Consider the following 12,935-nt stretch of genomic DNA (forward strand, 5'->3'; position numbering starts at 1 on the left):
ATCTCTTCTTTGATGAGATATTTGGAGACAAAATGTTTAAAAAAAAAGGCATTTAAGTAAAGCACTAGGGCGAAACATTCTTTTAGCAAACATTTAGATATCTGGGATGTGCTAGATAGACTCAGATAAACAAAGGTGAACATGGACTTTGTTTTTATGAAATTTATATTCTAAGAAGACACATTGAAAGATATAAAGGCATTAGAAATCCTAACTTGAATGTGAGTAAGTATTAAAAGAGAGATGAAACAATTCTGTAGGTACATTCATTTGTCAAATATTGAAGTGTTAGACGTAAAATATTTACTATGATAAATATTGGTAGGATTAAATGTTTATTAAACAGTCTAGTGAGTTTTTCAAGCTCACGTATTATACATTTAAAGTGTATTGGAGGAGGATGCAAGATAGACAATAAGCATATAAGCCAAAGTAGTTACAATTAAATGTATGCAAGACTTTTCTTGGTTTTAAAGTATGGAAAGAGATGATCTTTATTGTTTTAGAACTCTTTTGAAATAACTTTATCAGTTAATCTTTTTTCCTTATTGCCATCTAGGATGAAAGAAAGGGACCTATAAATGCTGAATTACCGGGAAAACCAAGTTCAGATTTACCTAATCCTCCAGAAGAAAATAAATTAAAAGATGACCACATTGTGGATGTACGAGTAAGCTATGTTGCTTTGTTTTTTGTTTTTGTTTTTTGCTTTGATTTTTAATAATATACTCTTTCAAACTCTTTCACAAGAGAACATACCTATTTGGCTACCGTATTGTATGTTGTTATTTTTTCATTTTGAATTACTGTGCAGTGGGACTTAATATTATTTACCTGCTTATAGTACTGCTTTTTTAGAGTTATATATTTACAATAAGTATGACTATTCTCTCTGTAATTTCTCAGTTTTTCCTTGGTTTCATTTTGGCTCATAATGTGTCTTGTCTCTTAGTATTTGCAGATAGCAGATTTTTTCTAACCTGTTTCCTTTACAACAAAAGGAAATAGTTTTTGTAGAGAACTGTATTTTTATACCAATGTTTTCATGTATGTGAAATACGAATTAATAGATAATAGGTAGAATGTTTTCCCCTTTTTTGAACCAATCTTTATGAAAGATATTAAAAACTAGAATACATACACTATAAACTTACAGAATGTTGAAACATCTGGACACCATTTAGTATTAGTAATGGCTGTAGGAACTGCAGATATTTGATACAGAGGCAGAAACACTAAGGAAAAACTCTCATTTTAGCAAAAAAATGTTAAACTCAGAATGAGAGAAAATTACGTTTCTTTTTTGTCAATACAGTTAGAGCTCTTTTATAACTTACTGGGTTATCTAAGGATGTAAAGTGAGTTTCATTTTATTGAATTTTGGAATACATTTGTTGAAGATTTGTGCCTAGGAATAAGAGAAAAGTATTACCTGTAATTCTTCCAATTGTATGACTATCCTGAACAGTTCCGCTATACATTTTCTGGAATTCTATAATGATATACGCTTGCTCAATGAAGTATTTGCTGTAACTTATATACTGTGTCATTTATTACAGTAACTATTAGCTACATGTGGCTATTGAGCACTTGAAATATGGGTAGTCCATATTGACAGTTACTATTAAGTATAATTTTTGAAGACGGGTAGAAAAAAGAATGTAAAATATCTCATTACAGTTATTTTGAACATAATGTTGAAGTGATAATATAATATCTGGTGATATAATAGGCCTTTCTGAAAGCCTCCACTATAAATATGCAAACTTTATATTTATGAAATTTTCAGTGGATGTAATTATTCACATGATCATGTTTTTTATTCTTCTCTATGATCTGTGGGGTTTTTTTGGTCCTTTCCTAGCCCTCTGTTTCTTTAAGGTCTACTTCTAGTCCATATAATTCCATGCTTTTTCTTTTCCTTGAACTGAGCGTGTTTTCCTCTCATTTTCATTACTTTATTGAGCATTTAAATCATACTGTGTGCTAGGTACTGTGCTTGACACTGGGAATGTAAAAATTAAGAGAAAATTGTCCTTATTCAAAGCATTTATAGTATAGTTAAAGAAGACAGGGTGACATAAATAATGGCTATTGAATTGTTACAGATGCTTTGGTAGTTTGTACCAGCCATAATGGAGGGACAGAGAAAAGGACGTAGCTAATTCTATTTAGGTTTGGCAAGCTGAGTTGGGTGGCGCAAGTCTATAATCCCAGCACTTAAGAGTCTGGAGCTGGAGGATCACTGTAAGTTCAAGGTCACCCTGAGCTACACAGTGAGTTCAAGGCCAGCTTGATGTATATATAGTGAGACCCTGTTTCAGAAAAACCAAAACATTAAAAAATTCTATTTAGCATTGGCTGTGAGGGAAGAGGTGCCTTGTAGAGGTTTTTAAATATGAAGAGATTTCAAATTGTGTTTGGAAGGATGCATGTCCCAAGGCATTAAAAACTGAGGGAATACCGAGAATCATTGCTTTGTAATGTTACTTGTATGTATCTTATAGTGTTTTGTTTTGTTTTGTTTTTTAAGTGTTGTTTTTTGATATACACTGTTTCCCTAAACTGCTTAGGGACAATGACTAGGTGTTGTACTGTCTTGTATATTTATATAAGATTTATTAGTTGCTATTAAGCCTCTTCCACATACGGTTAGAGGGAAATATTTGTAGGTTCTGATGCACAGTAAGAAGAAAGAAGAAAGGCAAGCTGTTTGTGCTAGTTTAAATATCATGAAAAATCTATAGATGCTGTTTTTTAATGTGAAATATATGCCCTTAGTAGTAGTTGGAAGAAAAGATATTTATTAAAGTATATTTTAGTGAACATTCTTTTTTATGGTCATTTTTCAGTTGTCTATAAATTCTTGTTCAGCAAAAGAGATGATTTGTTATTCTCAGTATTTAATGTAACTTTATTTTAACAGAATGCAGAGTCAGAAGAGTTAAGACAGTCTGTGATTGAGACACTCCCTACAGTTGATTTACATGAAGACTCTTCCAGTGTAGTTATGAGCAATGAAAATGTAGAAAATACTTCCAGCTTATCTACCTCAGAAATCACTCCAGTCGCAAAGCTTGAGTAAGTCATTACAAAGGAAAAAAAAATTCCTAGTTAATGATGAAAAATTCCTTTATAGGATAGAGCATCTTGACACTCAATTTTGAAATCTAGACTACAGCAGACTTAATTTATACTATGTGTGTTCCGTGTTTTGAATGGACTTGTCAGGTCTTTTATTTTTATCTTTTAACTGCCTAACTCAATGAAATTGATTAGATCCCAGTCAGGAAATCTCTACATAGTGTAGGCAAAGTGAGATTCTACTTGAGTGAATCAACTTTCTCATATTTATCCAGAACTTAAATGTCAGATGATTCATTTCCATTAAGGATCACAGGAGTTCCATGCATCATTATGTCTTTGTGTGAATAGGTGCTTTTTTCAAACTTAATAATAAATATTTACAATATTTAAGTCATCTCTGCTTTAGAAAATCAGTTGTTTACTCCTCTGAGCTTCTCCAAGCAGTACTTCAAAGAGCAAAACAAACTACTTTCTCTTATTACTACATTAAGATTTTCCTCTATCAAAGGAGTAGATATAAAATACATAGAATAATATCTGATACATAGACTAATTGTGTCAATTTATATTATTATAATCATATGGCTTTTTTTTTACAAGCTGTTTTCAATGCCTGTCTTCCTCAAGAATGTGAGGGTCTAGCTAGGTGAACCTATGGCATGTGTGCAACAGCCAGCTGTTAATGTTATCATTGAAAGCTCTAAAACGTTCACCATCACTGGTTTAAGCTAAAGGCCTTATACTCAAGGATGTTAGAATTTCCATTTAGACACTTTAGCCACAAAGGGGAAGAGAGAATAAAATACATGTTGAGAAATAATAATTTTAAAATTTATTAAATTCTTGAATTTGTTAAGAAATAACACTTCAGAAACAGTTTAAGCCTATTGAGTATGTGAACAATGTATCCCGTTCTCTTGTTATATTAAATAGCACTGATTAGGAAAAGGGAGATGAGGTAAGGAAACATAGCAGTATATTTTTTAAAGTGAAATTCTAAAAGTACCTTAGAACTTAGAAGTGAAATGTATTGAGATAATAGATAATTTTTGATGCAACAGCTCTCATGTTGGTAGAATTAATATGCTAACAAATTTAACTTTATATGCATTTATAATAGTTTTTTAAATCTTACTTTTTATAAGACTAACTTACAAGTCATGGCTAACTTTTATAAGGCTAACTTACAAGTCATGGTTTCAAAATTTGGTAATTACTGTTTCAGAAGCTGAGGACTGTAACAGGTCAGTCAGTAATTATTATATGATTTAAATGAATGAATTCTTGAAAACATTATGTAGAACTGTAAAGAATTCTTTCTTTGGCTTAGATTATGTTTTGGAAATCACACAACATTTTTAAATTGATTTATATAAGGTCCATTAAATTACCAGATTTCATTTTGTTTCTTCTTTTAGTGAAATAGAAAAATCTAGTACTATCCCTATAGCCAAATCAAGTGAAACCGAACAGTCGGAAACTGATTGTGATGTTGGTGATGCTTCAGTTCAACAACCTTCCTTTGTCAGTCCGCCTGAAAGGTGGGTATGAGCAATTAGGGCTTTGTCCTTAATATGACTTTGTAATGACAGCAGTGCGGTGTTTGAATGGACTTTGGGGTGTACTTAATTCTATGCTGTGATTGAAAGAAAGCTGATCTCTGGGCTGGGGATTTAGCTCAGTGGTGCCACCACCGGCCTCACAAGCGCAAGGTCCTGAGTTCGATCCCTGGTACCAAAAAGAAAGAAAAAGAAATCTGGTCTCTGTGTTTTTGATTTACTTTGTTCATGATAATTATAAAAATTTAGATTATATAAAACTTGTTAGCCTGCTAAAATTTGTTTATCTTTGGTTTCAAATAGTCTTGTTGGCCAGCATATAGAAAATGTGTCATCTTCACATGGCAAAGGGAAGATAACAAAATCAGAATTTGAATCAAAAGTTTCAGCAAATGAACAGGGTGATGACAGTCCGAAATCTGCATTGAATGCTTCAGATAATTTAAAAAATGAGGTTGGTATATAATTTACACAATCTCCTACTTTATTATACAATGCTTTTTTGTTATTAGCTAATTTTGTAATTTGTTAACCATAAAATTAGGAAGTTTGAATAGTTAATAATGTGTGGAACTGATAAGACTGTGATTGTTAAGAACAGGTAGTTCATGGTACTTTTTTCAGTATTTATGCATAAAGTTGTTCCCTGTATGAATGCTCTTTGGTTATTGATAATTAAATGGTTTTTAGCTAGTACCAACTGTTTGACACCACATACATACTCTCTTTTAAACTGTGTCTTAGAGAACAATATAGAACTTATAACTATTACTCTGAAGGCTTTTCAACAATGTGTTAATTTAATAACAAAGTTAACTTACTCTTCAACTAGAGTTATTTTTAAGGGACATTTTACCTTTTGTTACTTATGTGCAGAGTACAATATAAACTGACATTTTAGTTTTAAGTAGCATTTTACTCAGCATTGTTTTTGAGATTCTGCCATTCATTGTTCACTATTTTGTTATAGCTACTCTACTATAATTTATCCAATCTTCAATAATCAGTATTTAGGTTGTTTCTAGTTTTTTGATATTAAAAAGAGTGCTGCAGTGAGCATTCTTATGCTTACCTGCTTAGGCATATGCGTGCATTTTCATTGATATTTATAGTATAGAATTGGTGGGTGTATGCTTCTTTACTTACTATTACTAAATTTTGAAATCCCTTTTAGCAGACTAATTATATTTTCTATGATTGAACAGATACACTGCACTTTGCCAGACTGTCAAACTTTATCCTCCACAACATTGGCATAACTTATATCTTGTTTTCATTTTTATTCCATGATTATTACTGAGATTGTATTTTCTTTTTTGCTGGATTTATTATATATTTTTATTCTCTTCCTTCTTACTGATTTGTGGGCATTCTTCTTTGGGTTGCAATGTGTTGCAGATAGTTCTCCCAGTTTGTTGCTTATTTCATATAGTTTCTGGTAGTTTGATTTTTAAAATTTTTTATTTTAATGTTGGTTTTTTGGTTTAAAATTTTTTTCATTTTAATGTTGCCAAATCTATCAGATTTTACAAATTCTGCATCTGTTAAATCCTTTTATTAACCTGAGTCGTAAAGATTTCCTTCTTAGTAACAAATGGTATACAGTTCTTGTTCTGCATCTACCTTAAAATCTAAGTTAAAATAATGCACTTTTTTATTTTTAATTTTTTGTGGTACCAGGGATTGAACTCAGGACCTTGCACTTGCGAGGCAGGCGGTGATGCCACTGAGCTAAATCCCTGGCCCAATAATGCACTTATTAAAGGAATCTGTTTTTAGATATGTATTATTTCTACAAAATCCTTAAGAAATACCACGGTGTACAAAAATTTTAAGGTAGACTTAAAAACCTAAGTATTATATAAATTTGTATAGTTCGTATATGAGTAATTGGTTGCTAGAATATAATGCAGTTTTGTTTCATTTTTGAATGACTTAATGGTTATCTCACTAACGTAAAGAAATACATCTGGGCTGGGGATTTAGCTTAGTGGTTCTGCCACGTGCCTTGCAAGCCCAAGGACCCGAGTTTGAACCTCAGAACAAACAAACAAAAAAAGAAATACATCTACATGCTTAGAAATAGTTGCAGTTCTTTCAAAAGAAATCTAACTTTTAAATCAAAATTTTTCAAAATATCATTTACTATAAAATTTAGACTTACTAGTCTATATTCTTTGGAGATTGAGGGCTGTTTATTTTTTGGCATTTCTTTCAGAGCTCTGATTTTATAAAACCAGGAGAAACTGACCCTACACCTCCAGCAAATCCCAAAGATCCAGAGGATATACCAACATTTGATGAATGGAAAAAGAAAGTTATGGAAGTAGAAAAAGAAAAAAGTAAGGAAGTGCTAGATTCTTCAGAAAAATTTGTTTCTTTTTTTTAAATCTAAGGAGATTCAAATGAGCTTTTTCTTTTTAATTGGTAAGATAAAAACTTGCTTTATAGGACTGGGGATTTAGCTCAGTGGATCTACTGCCTGCCTCACAATCGCAAGGTCCCGAGTTCAATCCTCAGTACAAAAAAAAAAAAACTTGCTTTCTAAAATATTTTAAAGGAGAAATTTACAAAGTTGCTCCTGTTTACCCATATATCATTTACCTGTATATAACTATGTACAGTTTTAATCTTAATTAAAATCTAGCCATGTAAATTACTGAGGATAAAATAAGATAAAACAGCAGTGATTTTCATTTCAATTTATAAGAGGAAAGCTGAGGCATGGGAAATTCTGAGTCAGAAAGCTTTAAACTGTATATGCAAAGTAAATGTTTTTTTGTTTTGTTTTTTCCTTTTGTAGAATAAGTGTCAGAATTAAGAATTCTTAATATTGGGGTCACAGAAAGACAGCATTCATCCTTAATAGGATAGACTATATATGCCAAAAATTATTTCAGTAGGCAAAGTTCATTTTCTGTTATAGTACTTAGACATAAATCAGGCAGTGCTGATTTCTGTGGTTAATTTGTTTTCGGGATGTTTTAAGTTATTAGGATGAAGCATTTTTAAATTCTCATGGCTTTCATTTTTTTTTTGAGACAGGGTCTCGCTTTGTAGTTCAGGCTGGTCTTGACTCACTATGTAGCCCAGGCTGGCCATGAACTCATGGTGATCCTCCTGCCTCACCCTCCTGAGTGCTGGGATTACAGGCATGTGCCACCAAGCCCAGCTTTGTCATGGCTTTTTAATATATTCTGTTAATCATTCTCTTAATTTTCTGGAAGATAGCTTGTTTCTTTTAAGATCATTTTATTGCTGAGGATGTTTTCAATCATAATCATCATATGTGTGTATAATAATAAGGTTTGTCTTTAGGTCAGTCATTGCATCCATCTTCTAATGGAGGTCCACATGCTGCCAAAAAGGTCCAGAAAAATCGAAATAATTATGCCTCAGTAGAATGTGGTGCCAAAATTTTGGCAGCTAATCCAGAAGCCAAGGTACTTCAGTATAAATTATTTTTATATAAATTTCACAAACTAGTGACTTGGTGTGCTGGGAGCTGTATTTAAATGTGGGCTCTTTGGCTAAGTCACTAATAAGTGCAGAATCATGCCTTTCAAGACATTTTATTGTATTAATTTTTAGTTACATTAGTTGACAACATATACCTGTTATTTAACTGTTAAAAACCTATATGAAAGTTTGAAAAGGAAGTAGCTAATAGAACATTATTTTTCCTTTACAGTAACAGATACTGAATTTTAAGTGGGTTGTGATAAGAATAATTTAATGCTTTAATCTTAAGTGATAAATTTTAGTCACTTTTATGCTCGTTTTCCTCCAAATGAGTGTTTCAGGGTTAGGTATATTTTAAAATTTAAAAGAGAAATCCTAGGATATTTAGTTGAAATAATTTCTTATTATTTTTCTGTAAGTGATATATTCATTTTCCCACTTTGAAATAGAGCACATCTGCTATTCTTATAGAAAATATGGACCTTTATATGTTGAATCCATGCAGCACTAAAATTTGGTAAGTAATACAAAATTTTAAAAAGTGCATTCTATATATGTACATACTATGTTAAGCTTTTTTATTAGGGTTGGATTGATTTATTCATATAATCATTTAATAAATGTTTGTAATTGATTAGTGCTAGTACTATGCAAAATTGAGGACAAAATACCTTTCCCCCAGGAAATGACAAGAAATCAAACAGTGACAGACCTGATTAAACAGTAATGAAGTGTTATAAAAGGTACTACTAAAAGAGTATTGTAGAAAGAGAGATGTGTAACTCTACGAGGACTTCTTGGAAGAGGTAATTCCAGAGCTCAGTCATGTAGGAGTCATAAGAAATGGCAGATGAGGAGGGAGGCATAATGCTTTAAAAGGAGCATATTTCTTCTGGGTGACTGTAAATAGAAGCAACCCAGAGAGGTCCTATTAGCATGACAAGAAGAAATGTACATTTAGAGTTGAGACAAGATGAGGCTAGAGTGTTATTTAGGTGTAACCAGGCTACTCAACACTGTGTACACCTAGTTTAACAATTTTTGAGCTTTATCTTAAAGAGCATGGAATATAGCATCTCTTTAAAGAAGTGACAGTATCTCACAGGCTCAATTTAAAGGGTTTGTCTTCAAAGGGTAGTTCACAATAGAATGCAGTTAGAAGCAGAGAAACCACTTTAGAAACCTATTGTCATAGTCCAGGCTTTAAATAAGGCATTGACAATTTGTATACAGAGGAGAAAAATATATCTGAAAGATATTAATAGCAGATAAAATTGATAATTCCTAGTAATTGGATATGAAGAAGGCAGAAGCATTTAGGAGAAATCTCTTAGAATTTTGGCTTCATTGCTTGTATCTGTAATTTTTCCACTAAGAATATAAGAAAAGGAACACATTTATGGGGTAAATTAATTTGTGATATACCAAGTTTTATTACATTATTTCATCATGCAAATACTCCTGATTAATAATTGGGAAAAATCCTCTCCATTATGCTAATTTACTAGAATAAATAAATACATAACATTTAAGGCACTCTTCAAACCTTGAAGATAACATTTATTCATTTCTGCCACTCTTGGATTCATTTCTTTTTTTTTTTTTGGTACCTGGGATCGAACTCGGGACCTTGAGGTTGTGAGGCAGGCAGCAGAACCACTGAGCTAAATCCCCAGCCCTTGGATTCATTTCTTTTTGGAAACGTGTACCTTGAGGTTCAGCTAGAAAATGAACCAAACCGTTGTGGATATTAAGGGATGATCACTGATCAGTTTATCATTGTCTGCAGTAACACTACACTTTAAACCTTACTTTTTCCTTAGACCATTTGTTCTGTAAGTGGAATTTGAGGAAATGTTTATCTGAGAGCATAGACTGTTTTGGGGAGTTTCTGTGTATTTCAAGCAAAAACATGCTGGGATGAAGTTATATGAAGCAGTCATTTTGCATTATTACGGGTTTACAGAATAAGAGATCATAAGTACTCATAGAAATGTTTCTGCTAGAGAGCATGCACTTGTGTAATGTGTGTTTATTATAGATTTTACTTTCTATGCATTTAGTTGCGCATCTTTGCATTATTGAAGAGCCTCAGAACATTTTTAACTGATTTTGCCTGATTTAAGTAGTTTGACCACCCAAGTTATAGTAAAAGGACACTCTCTAAGTCTTAGTATCTGACGGAGTAAGTTTATATCATCCTCTTCAGAAGTGTCTTCATTATTGATTTGCCTTCATTTCTTTTCTTTCAAATTTCAGAATCGTAAGTTCCATAAAAGCTCATGCTGACACTTTCATTGGAATTGTATCAACTCTAAATGAATTTTCAGATAGTTGACATATTTTAGGATGTTGAATCTTACTATCCTTTTATTTATTGATTTGATGTTTATTGAATACTTGTTATGTGATGTTTCTAATACTAGAAAAACATTAGTTTTTCCTTTTTTTTCTTACTGTCTAGTAAAAGTCTAGATATGACTTAGCAGTTTATGTTATAAAATAGATGCAGTGAAGTCTATTGTAGCACTCTGGATAAAATGTTTTAAGTATATATATTGTACATAGATTCACTGTTTCATGAATTGTCCTTTCATTTTCTTTATAGTGTCTTTGAATGAATAGAAGCTTTTAAAATTTAATATAGTTGAATCTGTATGATAATGTTAGAATTTTTTTTTTTTTTAATCAGATCTCTCCATGCCTTTGAATGATAAAGATAGTGTCTTGTACTTTTTGTAAAACTTAAACATTTTGTACTTCACATTTAGGTTTTTAATCCTTCTGGAATTTTTTTTTTTTTTTTCGTATTGTGAACAGGACGTATTCATTCCTCTCCTGATTCTTCTTTTAGATAATTATTTAATAATTCACACTTTTCCCTCTGATTTATAATGCTACCTTTCTGATAAAGTTCCCTTACACATAAGTACTGGTTTGTTTCTCTACTCTCTTTTTTGTCTCATCAGTCAGTTTGTTATTCCTACAATGACAAAACACTGTAGTCTTAAATTATAAATTAATTCAAAGTAAACAGTATGCGTAGTATATTTATACACATAAAAATATACTTTCTTATTTATATTCCACTTTTCACAGAAGTTAGCATGTCAGCATACTCTTCATGTTAAATGAATTTATAACTTAGAAATATCTTGGCCATCTCAGTATTCCATTTGTAGAGACCTTCCTCAGTCTTTGATCATTACATAAAATTCCTTCATATGGGTATAGTAAGATTTAACTACTCTGCACTTGGTGGATATTTGGATTTATAACCTTTTGTCATGGCAAGCAGTATTTCCACTAGGAAGCATGTGCCTGCACTATCTTGTACTTGGGTAAATAATTAGGAAGAAATAGTTGTGATACTATTTAGGTTTTCTATTTCTTCAGTTAGTTTTGATAAATTCTAGGAATTGTCTTTCAAAGTCTAATAATAAAAGTTGTTTATACATTGTTCTCATTGTTTAAATTCTTTTCAGCTTAGGAGATTATCTTTTTAAAAAAATTCTTATTATTTTTATTTATGCTTCCTCCAATCTCCATGGAGGAGTTTCTGTTTTGGCTTTACTGGTTTCCTTACTATATCTTTGTTTTCTTTTTCATGAATTTCTGCTTAAAATTTTAGTTTTCTATATTCTTTAGGCATAGTCTGTTGAACTTTAATTTTTTAAAAAAAAATTATTACCCACATTTAAGGTTATAAATTTCCTTCTTAATTATATCTTTTATATTTTGATTCATGCTTTATCAAACTCCTGTTATATTCAGATGTATTACTTTATTGATTCATTGATGAATTTTTTTGAGGTATTGGGGATTTAGCCCAAAGCCTTCACACTGAGCTTGTATACACCACCTTTTTCCTTCTTATTTTGAGATAGGATCTCTAAATGACTAAGTTGCTCAGGTTGGGCTTGAGCTTTGATACTCCTGGCTTAGCTTCCCATAGTTCTGGGATTACAGGTGTGTGCCACCACACCTGGCCATTGATATTTAAAAATTCTTAAACCAAGCTAAAGGTAGTGCCACATGCCTGTAATTCCAGCACTCAGGAGGCTGAGGCAGAAGGATCACCAGGAGATTTAAGCCAGCCTGGGCTACATAGGGTTCAAGGCCTGCCTAAAGTACAAAGCGAGACCCTGTCTCAAAAACAACAACAAAAAACCCTTGATCTAAAAGTATTTGCATAGTATATTGAAATTGGAATTGGATTTAACTTTTTCAAATTAAAGTCTGAGTCTGACTTCTTAGGTCTTACCCTGACACTAGGATGTTGTAATATGGAAAATGTTCAGGCTTTGGAGGGAGACAGATATATATTCTGACTTGCACTTTATTACTTATTGGCTAAATGTCTATTAGTTAGAGCTTTTGATTCTGCTACTTTAACAAAGACCAAAAGACTGGTTTAAATAAGATAAACAGCATTGTATGAAATTAGGTTTAATCTATTGAACTTTTTTATTTTTCACCTTCTGGAACTAAGTTCTCTTGCTCTCCCAAGATTAAACACTGTTTTTTGTTTTGTTTTTTTCTGGTACCAGGGATTGAACTCAGGATCTTGGGCTTGGGAGGCAGGCGGCACCACTGAGCTAAATCCCTGGTCCCTTAAGCACTGTTATTTTTAATGCTTTTGATTTGCTCAGCATTTGTCAATATATAAAATCTGATTTGATATTTTATTAAAGGAATACTAGATGGTAGAATATTTTCTCCAAATGTCTTGATACATGCACTTTTATTTTATGAACATGGAATGCTTTTGTTTCTTGAACAGCAGTTTTTGTGGTATCTTTGTACATCAAATATAGGTTTCTGACA

At 31.9% G+C, this 12,935-nt stretch overlaps 1 protein-coding gene across 4 annotated transcripts in view; it reads left to right on the top strand.

Annotated features, from left to right (window-relative positions):
- Suco (SUN domain containing ossification factor) overlaps positions 1–12,935 on the top strand; it is a 74,257-nt gene that overhangs the window by 29,837 nt on the left and 31,485 nt on the right. For 3 of the 4 annotated variants that reach the window (XR_001184029.3, XM_013075389.3, XM_013075390.3), the window contains exons 3-9: positions 560–670; positions 2,927–3,081; positions 4,506–4,628; positions 4,950–5,100; positions 6,865–6,988; positions 7,965–8,089; positions 8,558–8,625. Coding sequence is in view for 3 of the 4 variants with exons in the window: in XM_013075389.3 (XP_012930843.1) it covers positions 560–670; positions 2,927–3,081; positions 4,506–4,628; positions 4,950–5,100; positions 6,865–6,988; positions 7,965–8,089; positions 8,558–8,625 (857 nt within the window). In the remaining variant the exon portion in view is untranslated. The remainder of the gene's footprint in view (positions 1–559; positions 671–2,926; positions 3,082–4,505; positions 4,629–4,949; positions 5,101–6,864; positions 6,989–7,964; positions 8,090–8,557; positions 8,626–12,935) is intronic. The other variant, XM_021265411.2, reaches the window with a different exon arrangement.

The sequence above is a fragment of the Heterocephalus glaber genome, unplaced genomic scaffold (assembly GCF_053883595.1).
Source record: "Heterocephalus glaber isolate CG9 unplaced genomic scaffold, H.glaber_assembly_v1.0 deba00001600, whole genome shotgun sequence".
In the NCBI taxonomy this organism is placed as follows: Eukaryota; Metazoa; Chordata; class Mammalia; order Rodentia; family Bathyergidae; genus Heterocephalus; species Heterocephalus glaber.